General features: G+C 35.7%; 1 protein-coding gene across 1 annotated transcript in view; it reads left to right on the top strand.

The window, feature by feature from the left end:
• LOC149779565 (mitogen-activated protein kinase kinase kinase 20-like) overlaps nt 1-8,255 on the top strand; it is a 147,856-nt gene extending 139,601 nt beyond the window's left edge. Inside the window, exon 21 of the mRNA XM_089940289.1 lies at nt 6,223-8,255. Within this exon, the coding sequence (XP_089796415.1) occupies nt 6,223-7,652 (1,430 nt within the window). The 3' untranslated portion in view covers nt 7,653-8,255. The remainder of the gene's footprint in view (nt 1-6,222) is intronic.
• Nucleotides 8,256-12,796: the final 4,541 nt, after the last annotated feature.

The raw sequence follows: 12,796 nt of genomic DNA, 5'->3' as shown, positions 1-12,796 counted from the left end.
TCAGGTTTCCATAGAATTAGGAGTGCTGTCAAGCCCCTGGTTTTGATTTTATGAGTGAATGTGTTGACAAGTAAAAATCCAACAATGGTATTTATGATCATTCTAAATAAAAGATGAGGTGGTCTTCATTGATAACCATTAGGGATTATTGATTCTTATTAACAGAGGTATGCAGTAAAGTTTTCTAATTCTTAATAAAAGAGACTGCTCTGGTGGCCTAGTGGTTAGAGCATCCGCCTCGGATGCTGGAGGTCATGGGTTTGATCCCCGGCCAAGTCAAACCAAAGACTTACAAAAATGGTACTAACAGCTGCCTCACTGGGCGTTCAGCATTAAGAGGTTAGTGTTATGATTGGTTGGCCTGGTGTCAGGATAATGTGACTGGGAGGGACATCATGCTACATGTCTGCAGCGTGATGCCCCAGTGCTAGACATTACTAAAAACTGCCACATTGCAGACATCATAACAATATGACTGAATTTTTTTAAAAGCTAGGTTAAAAATCAAAATCACCTCACAACACGCTTAATAGAAGATGAGGTGGTCTTTAGCAGTAGGCAGTGTTTAGAAGTGTTAATGTTGGACAGAATTATTAATGCATGTCAAAAGTGTTAATATTTGATTGTTGATTTTAAATAACAGATGAGGTGGTCTTCAATACAGTAGGCACTATGGGTTGTATATTCTAAATAACAGATGAGATGGTCTTCAGAGGTAGGCACTAAGGTATGTTCATTCTAAATAATAGATGAGGTGGTCTTCAGAGGTAGGCACTAAGGGATTATATTCTAAATAACAGATGAGGTGGTCTTCACAGGTAGGCACCAATTAAACCAATATATGGAAAAGGAAGGTGAAGGAGTGATCAAAGTACGATAGCTGAGGCCAAAGCGAAACATGTATGAGGAACTTATTCTTAATAACAGATGAGGCAGTCTTTGAAAGTATGCACTGAGGATTGTTCATCCTAAATAACAGATGAGGTGGTCTTCAGTGGTTGACACACTATGGATTGTTCATTGTAAATAACAGATGAGGTGGTCTTCACTGGTAGGCACTAAGGATTGTTCATTTTAAATAAATGTTGAGGTGGGCTTTGAAAGTATGCTCTAAGGATTGGTAATTTTAAATAACAGATGAGGTGGGTTTCAGTGGTAGGCACTATGGATTGTTGATTTTAAAAACCAGGTGAGGTGGTCTTCACTGGTAGGCACCAAGGATTGTTTATTCTTAATAACAGGTGATTCGGTCTTTTGAAAGTATGCACTAAGGATTGTTGATTTTAAATAACAGATGAGGTGGTCTTCACTGGTAGGCACTAAGGATTGTTCATTCTTAATAACAGATAGGTGGTCTTTGAAAGTAGACACTATGGATTGTTTATTCTTAATAACAGGTGATTCGGTCTTTTGAAAAGTATGCACTAAGGATTGTTTATTCTTCAAAGATAAACACTAAGGATTGTTCATTCTAAATAACAGATGAGGTGGTATTCAGCGGTAGGCACTAAGGATGCAAACTGGTTGGTAGTAGAGGGGTTGCTATGCTAACAGATGATCATCTATATTAGAGAGCCTTATGCATACTTAGGGAGGTTTGTCAGAAGTGTTAATGTATGGCAGAATTATTAATGCATGTCAGAAGTGTTAATGTTTGACCGAATTATTAATGCATCTCAGAAATGTTAATGTTTGTCAGAAGTGTTAATGTTGGACAGAAGTGTTAATGTTGGACAGAATTATTAATGCATGTCAGAAGTGTTAATGTTTTACAGAATTATTAATGTTTCTCAGAGGTGTTCATGTTTGACATAAGTGTTCATGCTTGTCAGAAGTGTTAATGTTTGACAGAAGTGTTAATGTTGGACAGAATTATTAATGCATGTCAAAAGTGTTAATATTTGACAGAATTATTAATGCATGTCAGAAGTGTTCATGTTTGACAGAAGTGTTCATGTTTGACAGTTGTGTTGTTTGACAGAAGTGTTCATGTTTGACAGAATTATTAATGCATATCAGAAGTGTTAATGTTTGACAGAAGTGCTAATGTTGGACAGAATTATTAATGCTTGTCAGAAGTGTTAATGTTTGACAAAATTATTAATGCATATCAGAAGTGTTTGTTTTACAGAATTAGTAATGCATGTCAGAAGTGTTTATGTTTTACAGAAATGTTCATGTTTGACAAAGTTTGTTCATGTTTGACATAAGTGTTCATGTTTAACAGAAGTGTCCATGGTTGACATAAATGTTCATGTTTGACAGAAATGTTCATGCTTGACAAAAGTATTCATATTTGACAGAAATGTTCATGTCTGACAAAAGTGTTTGTGTTTGACAGAAGTGTTCATGTTTGATAGAAGTGTTAATACTTAACAGTAGTGTTCATGTTTGACAATTGTGTTCATGTTGGGCAGAAATATTGATATTATACCTGCTTTCAGCTTTAAGACAATAAACTGTGAACAGATTTCTAAAATTATGGACAGAACTTTACCAGACTACTTATAAACATCTATCAGGGTACATAGGTCCATAAGTAAAAAAAGTTTTTCATACACTAGGAAAGTTTCCAGTTAGAATATTTATTGCTTGCCTACTTTAGCATAGAAGAAACCCTGCTATCACTCATTCCAGCAGAAGCAGCAAAGTTGGGTTACAGTTTTAATTTAACTTCTCTTTAGGGTCATATGTCCCAAATTCTGGGAAGGACAAATGTCATGTGTTGACTAAAGGGTCATATGTCCCAAACCCTGGGAGGGACAGCTGTCATGTGTTGACTAAAGAATCAAGAAACTCAGCCTTTTCATATCCTTGTACACCTGACCTCCTGTTATCCTCAGGCAAAGCCTAGGTCATTGGAAATTCTTGCTGTTTCTGTATGGTTTATATTCATTCACTGTTACATACCCTGTGATCCTCATGCAAAATTAAGGTAATTTGAAAATCTTATTAAGTTTTCAATTAAAGATTTCTTTATGGTTATAAGTTCTGAACCCAGGGAAGGATATCTGTCATACATAAACTGTAAAATCAGAAAGCTCAGCTGTTTAAGGATCAGTGTTCACAATCCAGGAGAATGGGTCCAGATTAGGGAGATTGGTGTTCACAATCTGGGAGATTGGATCGAAATGAGGGAGGTCAGTGTTCACAGTCCAGGAGATTGGGTCAGAATCAGGGAGATCAGTGTTCACAATCCAGGAGATTGGCTCAAAATCAGGGAGATCAGTGCAATCTTGGCAATTGGGTCCAAATCAGGGAGATCATTAGTGTTCACAATCCAGGAGATTGGGCCTAAATCAGGGAGATCAATGTTCACAATCCAGGAGAATGGGCCCAAATCAGGGAGATCAGTGTTCACAATCTAGATGAGTGGATCCAAATCAGGGAGATCAGAGTTAACAATTCAGGAGATTGAGTCCAAATCCAGGAGATCAGTGTTCACATTCAGGGAGATTGGGTCCAGATCAGGGAGATCAGTGTTAACAATCCAGGAGATTGAGTCCAAATCCAGGAGATCAGTGTTCACATTCTGGGAGATTGGGTCCAAATCCAGGAGATCAGTGTTCACATTCTAGGAGATCAGTGTTCACATTCTGGGAGGTTGGGTCCAAATCCAGGAGATCAGTGTTCATATTCTGGGAGATTGGGTCCAGATCCAGGAGATCAGTGTTCACATTATGGGAGATTGGGTCCAAATCCAGGAGATCAGTGTTCACATTATGGGAGATTGGGTCCAAATCCAGGAGATCAGTGTTCACATTATGGGTGATTGGGTCCAAATCTGGGAGATTAGCATAACAACATAAGGCATATTTTTGTCATATTTTTAAGTGCGAAAATGCACATCATACCAAAACTAAGTAAATTAACTACAATGTTACTCACCTTTATTAAATTTTTTTGTTATTTTCACTATGCTTGACACATTTAAATTCATCTATCCATGCACTGTTGAAAACATATTTCTTTTATTTCAACAGCGTATTTTCCTTTGAATATGTTAGTGTACTTTTCAACATGGTACCAAAATTATTATATTTCCAAAGAGTTCAAGAAATGTTTTGTAGTTGTTAAGTTGCCTGTACAGTGTTACACATGACACATTACACAGTATTGAAATGACACGTTACACAGTATTGAAATGACACGTTACACAGTATTGAAATACTGATGAGTATAACAACTTACATATTATGTGTACAATAAATAAATGCATCAGCAGATGTTGCGAATCAAACTTCATTAGCTGTTATGTCCACTCTACTGTTTCATATTTTGCATAGGGTTAGATTTTTAAAGAAGAAAAATGTCCCAGGTTTCATACTAGCCATATAAAAAAGACCTTGTATATCTTAGGTACTGTTCAAAGATTTTTTAATTCCCTTTATTTTGGTATTTATTATGGCTTATGGACTAGACAGCTTGGCCTTACTTCATATGTGCACATTTCAAAATAGCTGTTAGCTCCACATGGTCATTTTCAATTCCTTGACTTCAGAGGCAAATTGTAAAAAAAAAAAGAGCTGATAACTTTTATTGCATTTTATATATTTGTTAATTCAATCATTGTACTTTCAGAAGCTGGTATTGTCTAATCTTTCAAAATTGATTTTTCCTATTCAAATAACTGCTAAAGATAGTGTACTTTAGACTAATTGAGGCTGAAGTTTTGAGCTCAAGGTAGCAGTCATTTTAGTTAACTGTGTGCTTAGATCATGTACAATTCCACAAGTACAAATCCAAAGAAATTTCAGCCACAGTAAATGGATGTAACATGGAGGTACAACATCATTCTCTCTATTGTGCATGCTGCAAATGTACACAACTTTTGCCTTATACCTGCCACTCTCTCAGGAGTTCATAACGTCTGTATAACATCCCCATAACAACTTGATTGAAGGATTATGATAGTCATAAACAGTCCTAAATAGTCTGTTGAATGTTGTTTTCGCTAGAAATACCTATGCATGACAGATTTGTGATTTCCAGGAGTTTTTGGCAGCAGATCAGTAGGACAAACACTTGAGGCCAAAATCAAAAGGCTATCGGACAATCCAGGAGACTTGACATGTATGTTCTTGGGGCACCTTTATAGCAATTCATTTTTGAAAGGTCTTAAGTATCATGTACCAGCAGATCAGGGAAGGTCCATGTTGTTTGTTCTACCAATTATTCCTAACAAATTGCATAGGCTCAGATCTGGTGCATTATGTGATGGCAGATGTAGGTCTGTGCAGTTTGCAGTTGGACCTGACTTACAAGCAGGTTTTATAGACTGTACACAATTTTGATTCCAGTAGCTGACAGTTCATCTTGTCAGAGCATAGAGTGGCAAGTAAAGATGGCATCAAAATACTTTAAGTTATAATGTTTTATTTTCAATAATTTTTCAGTAAATAAATTCAGCAGGTTGGCATGGGCATTATTTAGATCTGAGTGGTCCAGGGTACAGGCCCTCAGGCCAGATGTGGCTCATAGATAATTTTTGTTGTGCCCATACAAAAAGTCAGTTCCAACAATTATAGTATAATTACTATAATTTATATCATGTATGGCTCACGAACTTGACATTTTTGGTCCATGTTGCCCATGGTGTTAAAGATGTTGGAGCACCCTGATTTAGGATATAATGTATGGTTTGTATAACCTTGAAAACTCTATAAATTTCAATGGTTGCCATGAAAGTTTTGAATTTGTAAAACAAAAATTCCTTCAATTTTGCCCATACTTTTCCTTAACTGAACTGAGGGAATATTGATGATTAGGACAGAAAGTATATAATTTTTAAATTCAGAATTTTTTTTATTAACATATTTTTTTTTTAAATTATAAATAAAATAAGATAAAATGTTTCTGTTGATACATAGCATAGGTACATGCCATATGGAGTAGCATCCTATTTTCTACATTAAAACTTTGGAAGTCCATGAAAACTCCTTGAGAAAAAAACTCCGGAGGTATATGAACCATGTAAAGACAATGCTGTTTTATTGTCGTACTAAGTTTTCAGACATCATGTGCTGATGAATATACTTTCGTGGTTTAAAGTATATTAGCCAACCATTTAGGATATCTTGTTCAAGAGGATAGCTGTTTGTATATTTAAATTTCTCTTGTGACTGTCAGATTGTAATGGGTGCCCTATACCCATTTGAAATGTATTTATTTCCTTATATAATAAATTTGTATTATATAGGTTTTTTTTTGTTTCTTTTATAGGAAGCAGCCCTGATGTCTGGTCAAGTGTGGTTGCTGGAAGAAAACCTATGTGCCCACTCACTTACTCCACAGCATATCCAAAACCAGTTCCAGGTACAACTTTGTCTATTACAGGTAATATGTGTTTGCAACGGCATCCAAGTTCACCTGGTCAGGTGGGATCTGCTGGTCATTCACCTCTAGGGCAAATCTCCCCAGGTCAAATCTACCCATTGTATCAGCACCAAAGCCAGCCAATCATAGGATCTTGTCAAGGTCATTTGCTGCTTGGGCAAAATCAAACTCCAAGCCAGGGTATTCAATGGAGTATTGTAAATAATTTGTCTCGTCAAGATGCCTCAGTCACCCATGAGAAAAATACAGAGACTGGACATGGGAGCACAATTGAATCTAAGGAAAAAGTGGTAAAAGTGAAATTCACTTTATCTGACTCAGAGTCATCCAAAAGTAGTGAGAGTGGATTTAGTGAGCAACAACCCCATCTACCCCGAAACTATGCTGAAGTGTGCAGTCTTTGTCAATCCAGTCTTGAAAAAAAACAGTTGGATAAAGCCACTGTCAATGTCTGTGACAAGAAAAGTGCTGAAAGAAATAAAGATGAATTAGATAGAGAAAAGGTCATTCACTTTAGAAAAGAAAGGACATATAGTGATACCAATGGTAAAAACAAAGCATCAGATATGAATAGAAGGCATGGATTTAAAAATCAAAGAGGTCATGCAAATGATGATCGTGGATATTACAGGTCAAGAGGGAGGGGTCTAGGTGGAGCCAGAGGTCAAAAACACGGCAATGCAGCTCAGTACAGTGCACACGAAGGATATAGGCAGCATCGTCAACAAAGGGAAAGCTATAGTGAACCTTTGTATGGATCTCCAGTTTCTCAGGGCAATTATCAAAGGGCATATAGTGATTTGGAGCAAAGACATGGTAATAACTTGGAAGAAGATGAAATAAAAAGAAACTGCTCCCCAGAAGATAGTGGTAGTATTCCTGCTTCAAATCCAGAGTCCACAAGTACCAACGCTGAGTCCTCAAACAGAGATGATCATTCAGCTGACACTGATGAGTGGATATTTGTTGAAAAAAAATCTCACAAGAAGAGTGAGTGGACTGGTCACTCAAATCAAGTTTACGGTTGTTGGAGCAGGGGGTCTTATGAGAGATATAGAGATAGGGGACAGAGTCTGTCTGACAGATTTGGTGATAACAAGGGACGAGGTAAAAGACAATTTTACCTTGGAGAGGGCAGTAAAGATTCTCAACAGAGATATGATTCAGGTAGAGAGAAAGACAGAGGACATGGTTCATCGGAGAATTGGCGATCAAGGAACTATGATAATCATGACACAAAGGATCCATCTTCAGCTGTCAGGGATAATGGCAGGCACAGATATTCTAGTGGAGGGGGACCAAGCAGAAAGCAGTGAAAAGGCGATGCTTAGCAGATGGGAGATATGACTGAAGTGATATGAAAAGAAGGAATTGGATTTTATTCAGTGGTTTATTATGTGTAAAACCTAATTTGCTGATGAAGATTCAAAGATATCAACTACTCAGGACCATATGAACAGTGATAAACTTTATTATTTACTCTTTTCAGCAATCTAGTCAAAGTCTAGAATCATGACTTTGGGATTAGGACAGGATTCAATTAGTGAAAGACACTTAAGGGGATTAATCAAGTGAGAAAAATTTACATTTAATGAACACAAGGTAATATGAGAGTATTTATTTTGTATTTAATGGAAAAATTATTTGTTGAGTTATGTTTAGAAGAAATAATAGATTAGGATTCAATGCTTTACTTGGTAGCTAAGACATACCATGAGTTAACTTCAATGTGAGACATGCACAGGGAACACAAATACTCAGTGGCTTAAAAAAGAGCAATGTTAACGGACAGATGGAAAAGGGTAATACTATACAATCCCCTTCTGTATGAATGCAGGGGCATAAAAAGTGTATACACAAATTGATATGTTCATTATGAAAAAGAAAAGTTGTTACATAGACATCCTAGTATGCATACTAAACTCTGAATTAAAATATACTTTATATCTAAAGATATTTGGCTAAATATTCTTTATAAACACAAAATGACATAAAAACATGGGTGTTTTTAATGTTTTAATGCCCACTTTCAGAAGAAAAACCATTAAAACAACGTAGCTTGAAACAGATTGTGGAAATGAATATGCATTCTGTGTAACTGCAATATTTTATTTGTAATTTATTTAATTGTATATGTCATTCTTGAACTCGGATAACTTTTATTCATCTGGCACGTTCTGGACATTAAGGGTTAATTTATTTTCTGATTAACTGCCCTTTCCCAACTGCTGTCATGGGAGACAAATTGATTTATACTGTCTGTCCATCCATCTCTCATACTTTCTTGTATGAAAGATAGCTAGAATAAAAAGGCTATTAAGTCAGACATGACTCAGCTAGATATTTAGATATCTTGCATGTATCCCATGACCTAATTAGGTTCTGGAGACTGACATTTTCTATTCTTCAGTCTTTTACTTTTACACATGTGAACATTTTGAATTTAGACTTTTTTAAAAAAAAATCTTGTTAGTATGTTTAAGCAACAATTACTTGAGGTCAACAGTACAAGTTTGATATATTTATTGATATGTAGACGACTTTTTTAGATTCTCAGGCCGTTGGGACTGTAACATTTTTCACAAAACCTTGTAAGGACATATAAGCAAAAGCCATTTGAGGTAGACAAATGAAATATGTTGGGTTTATTTGTAATAATATGTAAATGACTCGATTAGAGTTAATGGCAATTTTAGCAGTTTTTCTGTTATTTATTTTTTTTTTTCGATTTTTAAACCTTGTGGACTTTTAGCTGTTTATTGACATAAATTATGCAAGCATGATTAAGCAAAAATCATTTGACAAATGAAATTTTGTAGGCAGATTTGTTTTTATGTAGATGAGCCAATTAGGTTTTCAATCCATGCTGCACTTTTTAAATTTTCACATATTTTTGAACTTTTTTATAACTTGGATATTTTTTGAGAAAAACCTTGTTTAGCATCCAATTAAGACAGATAAATAAATACAGAATGCCTTTTGTAGGAAAACATGAATTTATTAAGTTCATTTTTATAGCAGTTTTTCTATTTTTAAAAATGCTACAATGATTTATGTGGTCTGCTAAGTTTTTCAGGCATCAGTATATTTTTGTAGTCCAGTATTTTTGTCTTTTAGCCCCTCTTTTGGACAAACATCAAACTTATCTTAAATTTTGCAAAGCTTTCCATATGCTTTCTAACTTGACTGAACTGTTTCAATCTAATGAGAGGATTATTGAGATTTAAAATGAGGCCTTTCTACTCCTAACAAATTTTTTAAAATTCTAAATATTTTCTCATCCTTGTTAATTAACAATGTCACAGTATGACATTAAGTGTCATGGAGGCAGGGGACACACGCAGTTGCATGTTCTTGCCTTGAAGAAAAAAAAACCTCATCTAGTATTTAAATTTTTTTTATAAAAAGGTTGATACCGTTGTAAGGAGACAACATTCTACTTCAGTGTATCTTATAATTTTTATTTAATGATGATAAAAGTTACCTCATGCAGTAAACATATTTTTTTCAAAATTTCAACATTATACAGTGTACCCATCCTTGGACCTGCATTTTAATTTGCTTCTGGTTATAAGGCAAGTAATGATTGGATCCCATTTTATTAAATAGTAGGAAAACTGTATGAATTATGTACTTCATTATATGGCATTATTGATGTAAGGTGATATATATGGACAGAATTATAATGAGGTAGAACTGTACATAGACAACATTATAATCAGGGAGCACTGTACATATACTTCACTATGAAGCAGTCTTGCTGTAAGGTGGTATACTTTGTGGCTCCCATGGACAGCATTATAATGAGGTAGAACTGTACACGGAAAATGTTATAATGAGTGAGCATTGTACATATACTTCATAAGGCATTCTTTCTGTATGGTGGTATAATTTGTGGCTCTGATTGACAGCATTATAATGAGGTAGTACTATAAATGGAAAACATGAGGGAGCACTGTACATATACTTCATTATAAGGCAGTTTTTGCTGTAAGTAGGTATACTTTGTGGCTCCCATGGAAGGGAGTGTTGTACATGTACTTCATTATAAGACAGTCTTGCTGTAGGGTAGTATTCTTTGTGGCTCCCATGGATAGCATTATAATGAGGATGTATTGTACATGTACTTCATTATAAGGCAAGTAAGATATGGTTCCCATTTTTTTTAAATAGTAGGATAATTATATGAATTACTTCATTTTAGGGCAGTCTCATTGTAAGGTGGTATATTATGTGGCTCCCATGGACACCATATTAATGAGGGAATATTGAATTCAAAATTGATATGAATTTTTTAGATTGGGAGAAAGAGAGATTGTGCATTAGCTGTTCATTTTGTCATAGGTATAAGGTTACGCCAATGAATTCTTGATAGAGGTCTATCTTCCTGATGCTGAACTCCCCATAGTATTAGCTCATTACGGTGTAAATGCATTTCTTATTTATGAATCAACTGATGAGGTTTAGTAGGTATGTCTTTTGCAAACCTTGCATGCTCAAGTCAATATTTTGTACTACATGTAAGAAATATATTTATCACGCAAGTTCTGTGTTATTTATGTTGTTATATCCATATCATTATTTTGAGCTCATTTTTCCATAAGATCAAGTGATCATTATTTTGAGCTCATTTTTCCATAAGATCAAGTGATCTCATGGTATGACCCTGCGTCATAAATCTTCTGTTCAGCAGCAATTGGTTGTTACCACTTTAGAGTCCATATTTATGATTCCACTTCTTCAGACTTGGAACATGAGTTTATATCATCAAAATTTAAGATTAGTTCAATAATTATTGAGATCCATTAAGGAGGTGAACTTGCACTCGATTGGCTGACCTTGTTACCCATTCAGGAGGTCATATCTCTTGTCCAGTTTTGATAAAACTTGGAATAGATTTTGATGTAATTAATTTCTCGGACAAGTTCAACAAAGAGCAAAATCTACATATGCTAATAAGGTGACTATGCATCTGATTGGCTGGGCCTCTTACTACTTTCGATGTGATGTGATTTTGATTTTTAACTTAGTTTTAACAAATTTTCAGTCATATCGCTACGATGTCTGCAGTGTGACAGTTTATAGTGATGTCTAGCACTGGGGCATCATGCTGCAGACATGTAGCATGATGTCCCTCCCAGTCACATTATCCTGACACCAGGCCAACCAGTCCTAACAGTAACCTCTTAACGATGAGCGCCAAGCGAGGTAGCTATAAGTACCATTTTGATAAGTCTTTGGTATGACTCGGCTGGGAATCGAACCCACGACCTCCCACATTCAAGGTGGATGCTCTAACTTTTAGGCCACCGGAATGGTACCACTCTCGAGATAGTATATCTGGTTGAATTGTGATTAGACTTGGAATATCTGTTTTATCATTAAGATTTCAGATGAGTTCAGTAATGAGCAAGGTCCTTGCTGATTGGCTGAACTTGTGAACCCTCTGACAGGCAGATTTCAAATCTGATTTGGATCAAACTTGGAAGATAGCTAATATAGTTAATATCTCAGATGAGTGATGATGAGCCAAGTCAATATATACATGTGGGGTGATGGTACATCAGATTGTCTGAGCTTACTACCTCACTGGAGGCCATATTTCTGATTCAGTTTTGATCATACTTGTAATATGAGCCTATATTATCAATTGCATCTGATCGACTGAGCTTTGTTAACATTGCAGAAATCACATTTATGATCCAGTTTTGATCAAACTTAGATTATACATTGGTCCCCTTCTTGAATGGCTCCCCCTCCAATCAGCAGTTACAGTGGCACTGAAGAGTTTGTGTTCAAAATCAGCCTTTAGGATGACACCCACTCTAACATGGCCACCATATTAATTCAAACACTGTCAAATTTACCCCTCAGAAGAGGCCAAATAATGGGATTTACAGAAAAAAAACTGTCAAATTTACCCCTCAAAAGAGGCCAAATAATGGGATTTACAGAAAAAAACTCAAATTTACCCCTCAGAACTTGCCAAGTAATGGAATATATGGATAGAAATCTCATCAATATTTGTTGATTTCTAAATTCAAAGAATAGACATTTATTCCAACATGACAATAACTTTAATCCTTCAGAGGTAAGTAATCCAAGTACAGAAGCTAATGACCCCTCCAGTGGCCTAAGTGGTTAGTGCATCCGCCTTGAATGTAGGAGGTCATGGGTTCGAACCCTGGCCAAGTCATATCAAAGACTTATAAAAATGGTACTAGCAGCTGCCTCTCTTGGCGCTCAGCATTAAGAGGTTAGTGTTAGGACTGGTCAGCCTGTGTCAGTTTAAGGTGACTGGACATCACTACAAACTGCCACACTGCAAACATCGTAGCGATATAATTGAAATTTTTTTAAAACTATGTTAAAAGTTTAAATCCACTCAAACAAAAGCTACCGTAATTGCAGAGAAAGACAATATTATTCAACTTGAGTGAGCTTGAAATCCATTTGCCAT

The sequence above is a fragment of the Sinohyriopsis cumingii genome, chromosome 17 (assembly GCF_028554795.1).
Source record: "Sinohyriopsis cumingii isolate HCF-2022 chromosome 17, ASM2855479v2, whole genome shotgun sequence".
Classification (NCBI taxonomy): domain Eukaryota; kingdom Metazoa; phylum Mollusca; class Bivalvia; order Unionida; family Unionidae; genus Sinohyriopsis; species Sinohyriopsis cumingii.
Note: the sequence above shows the minus strand (reverse complement) of the source record. Positions and strands in the feature narration are given on the sequence as shown.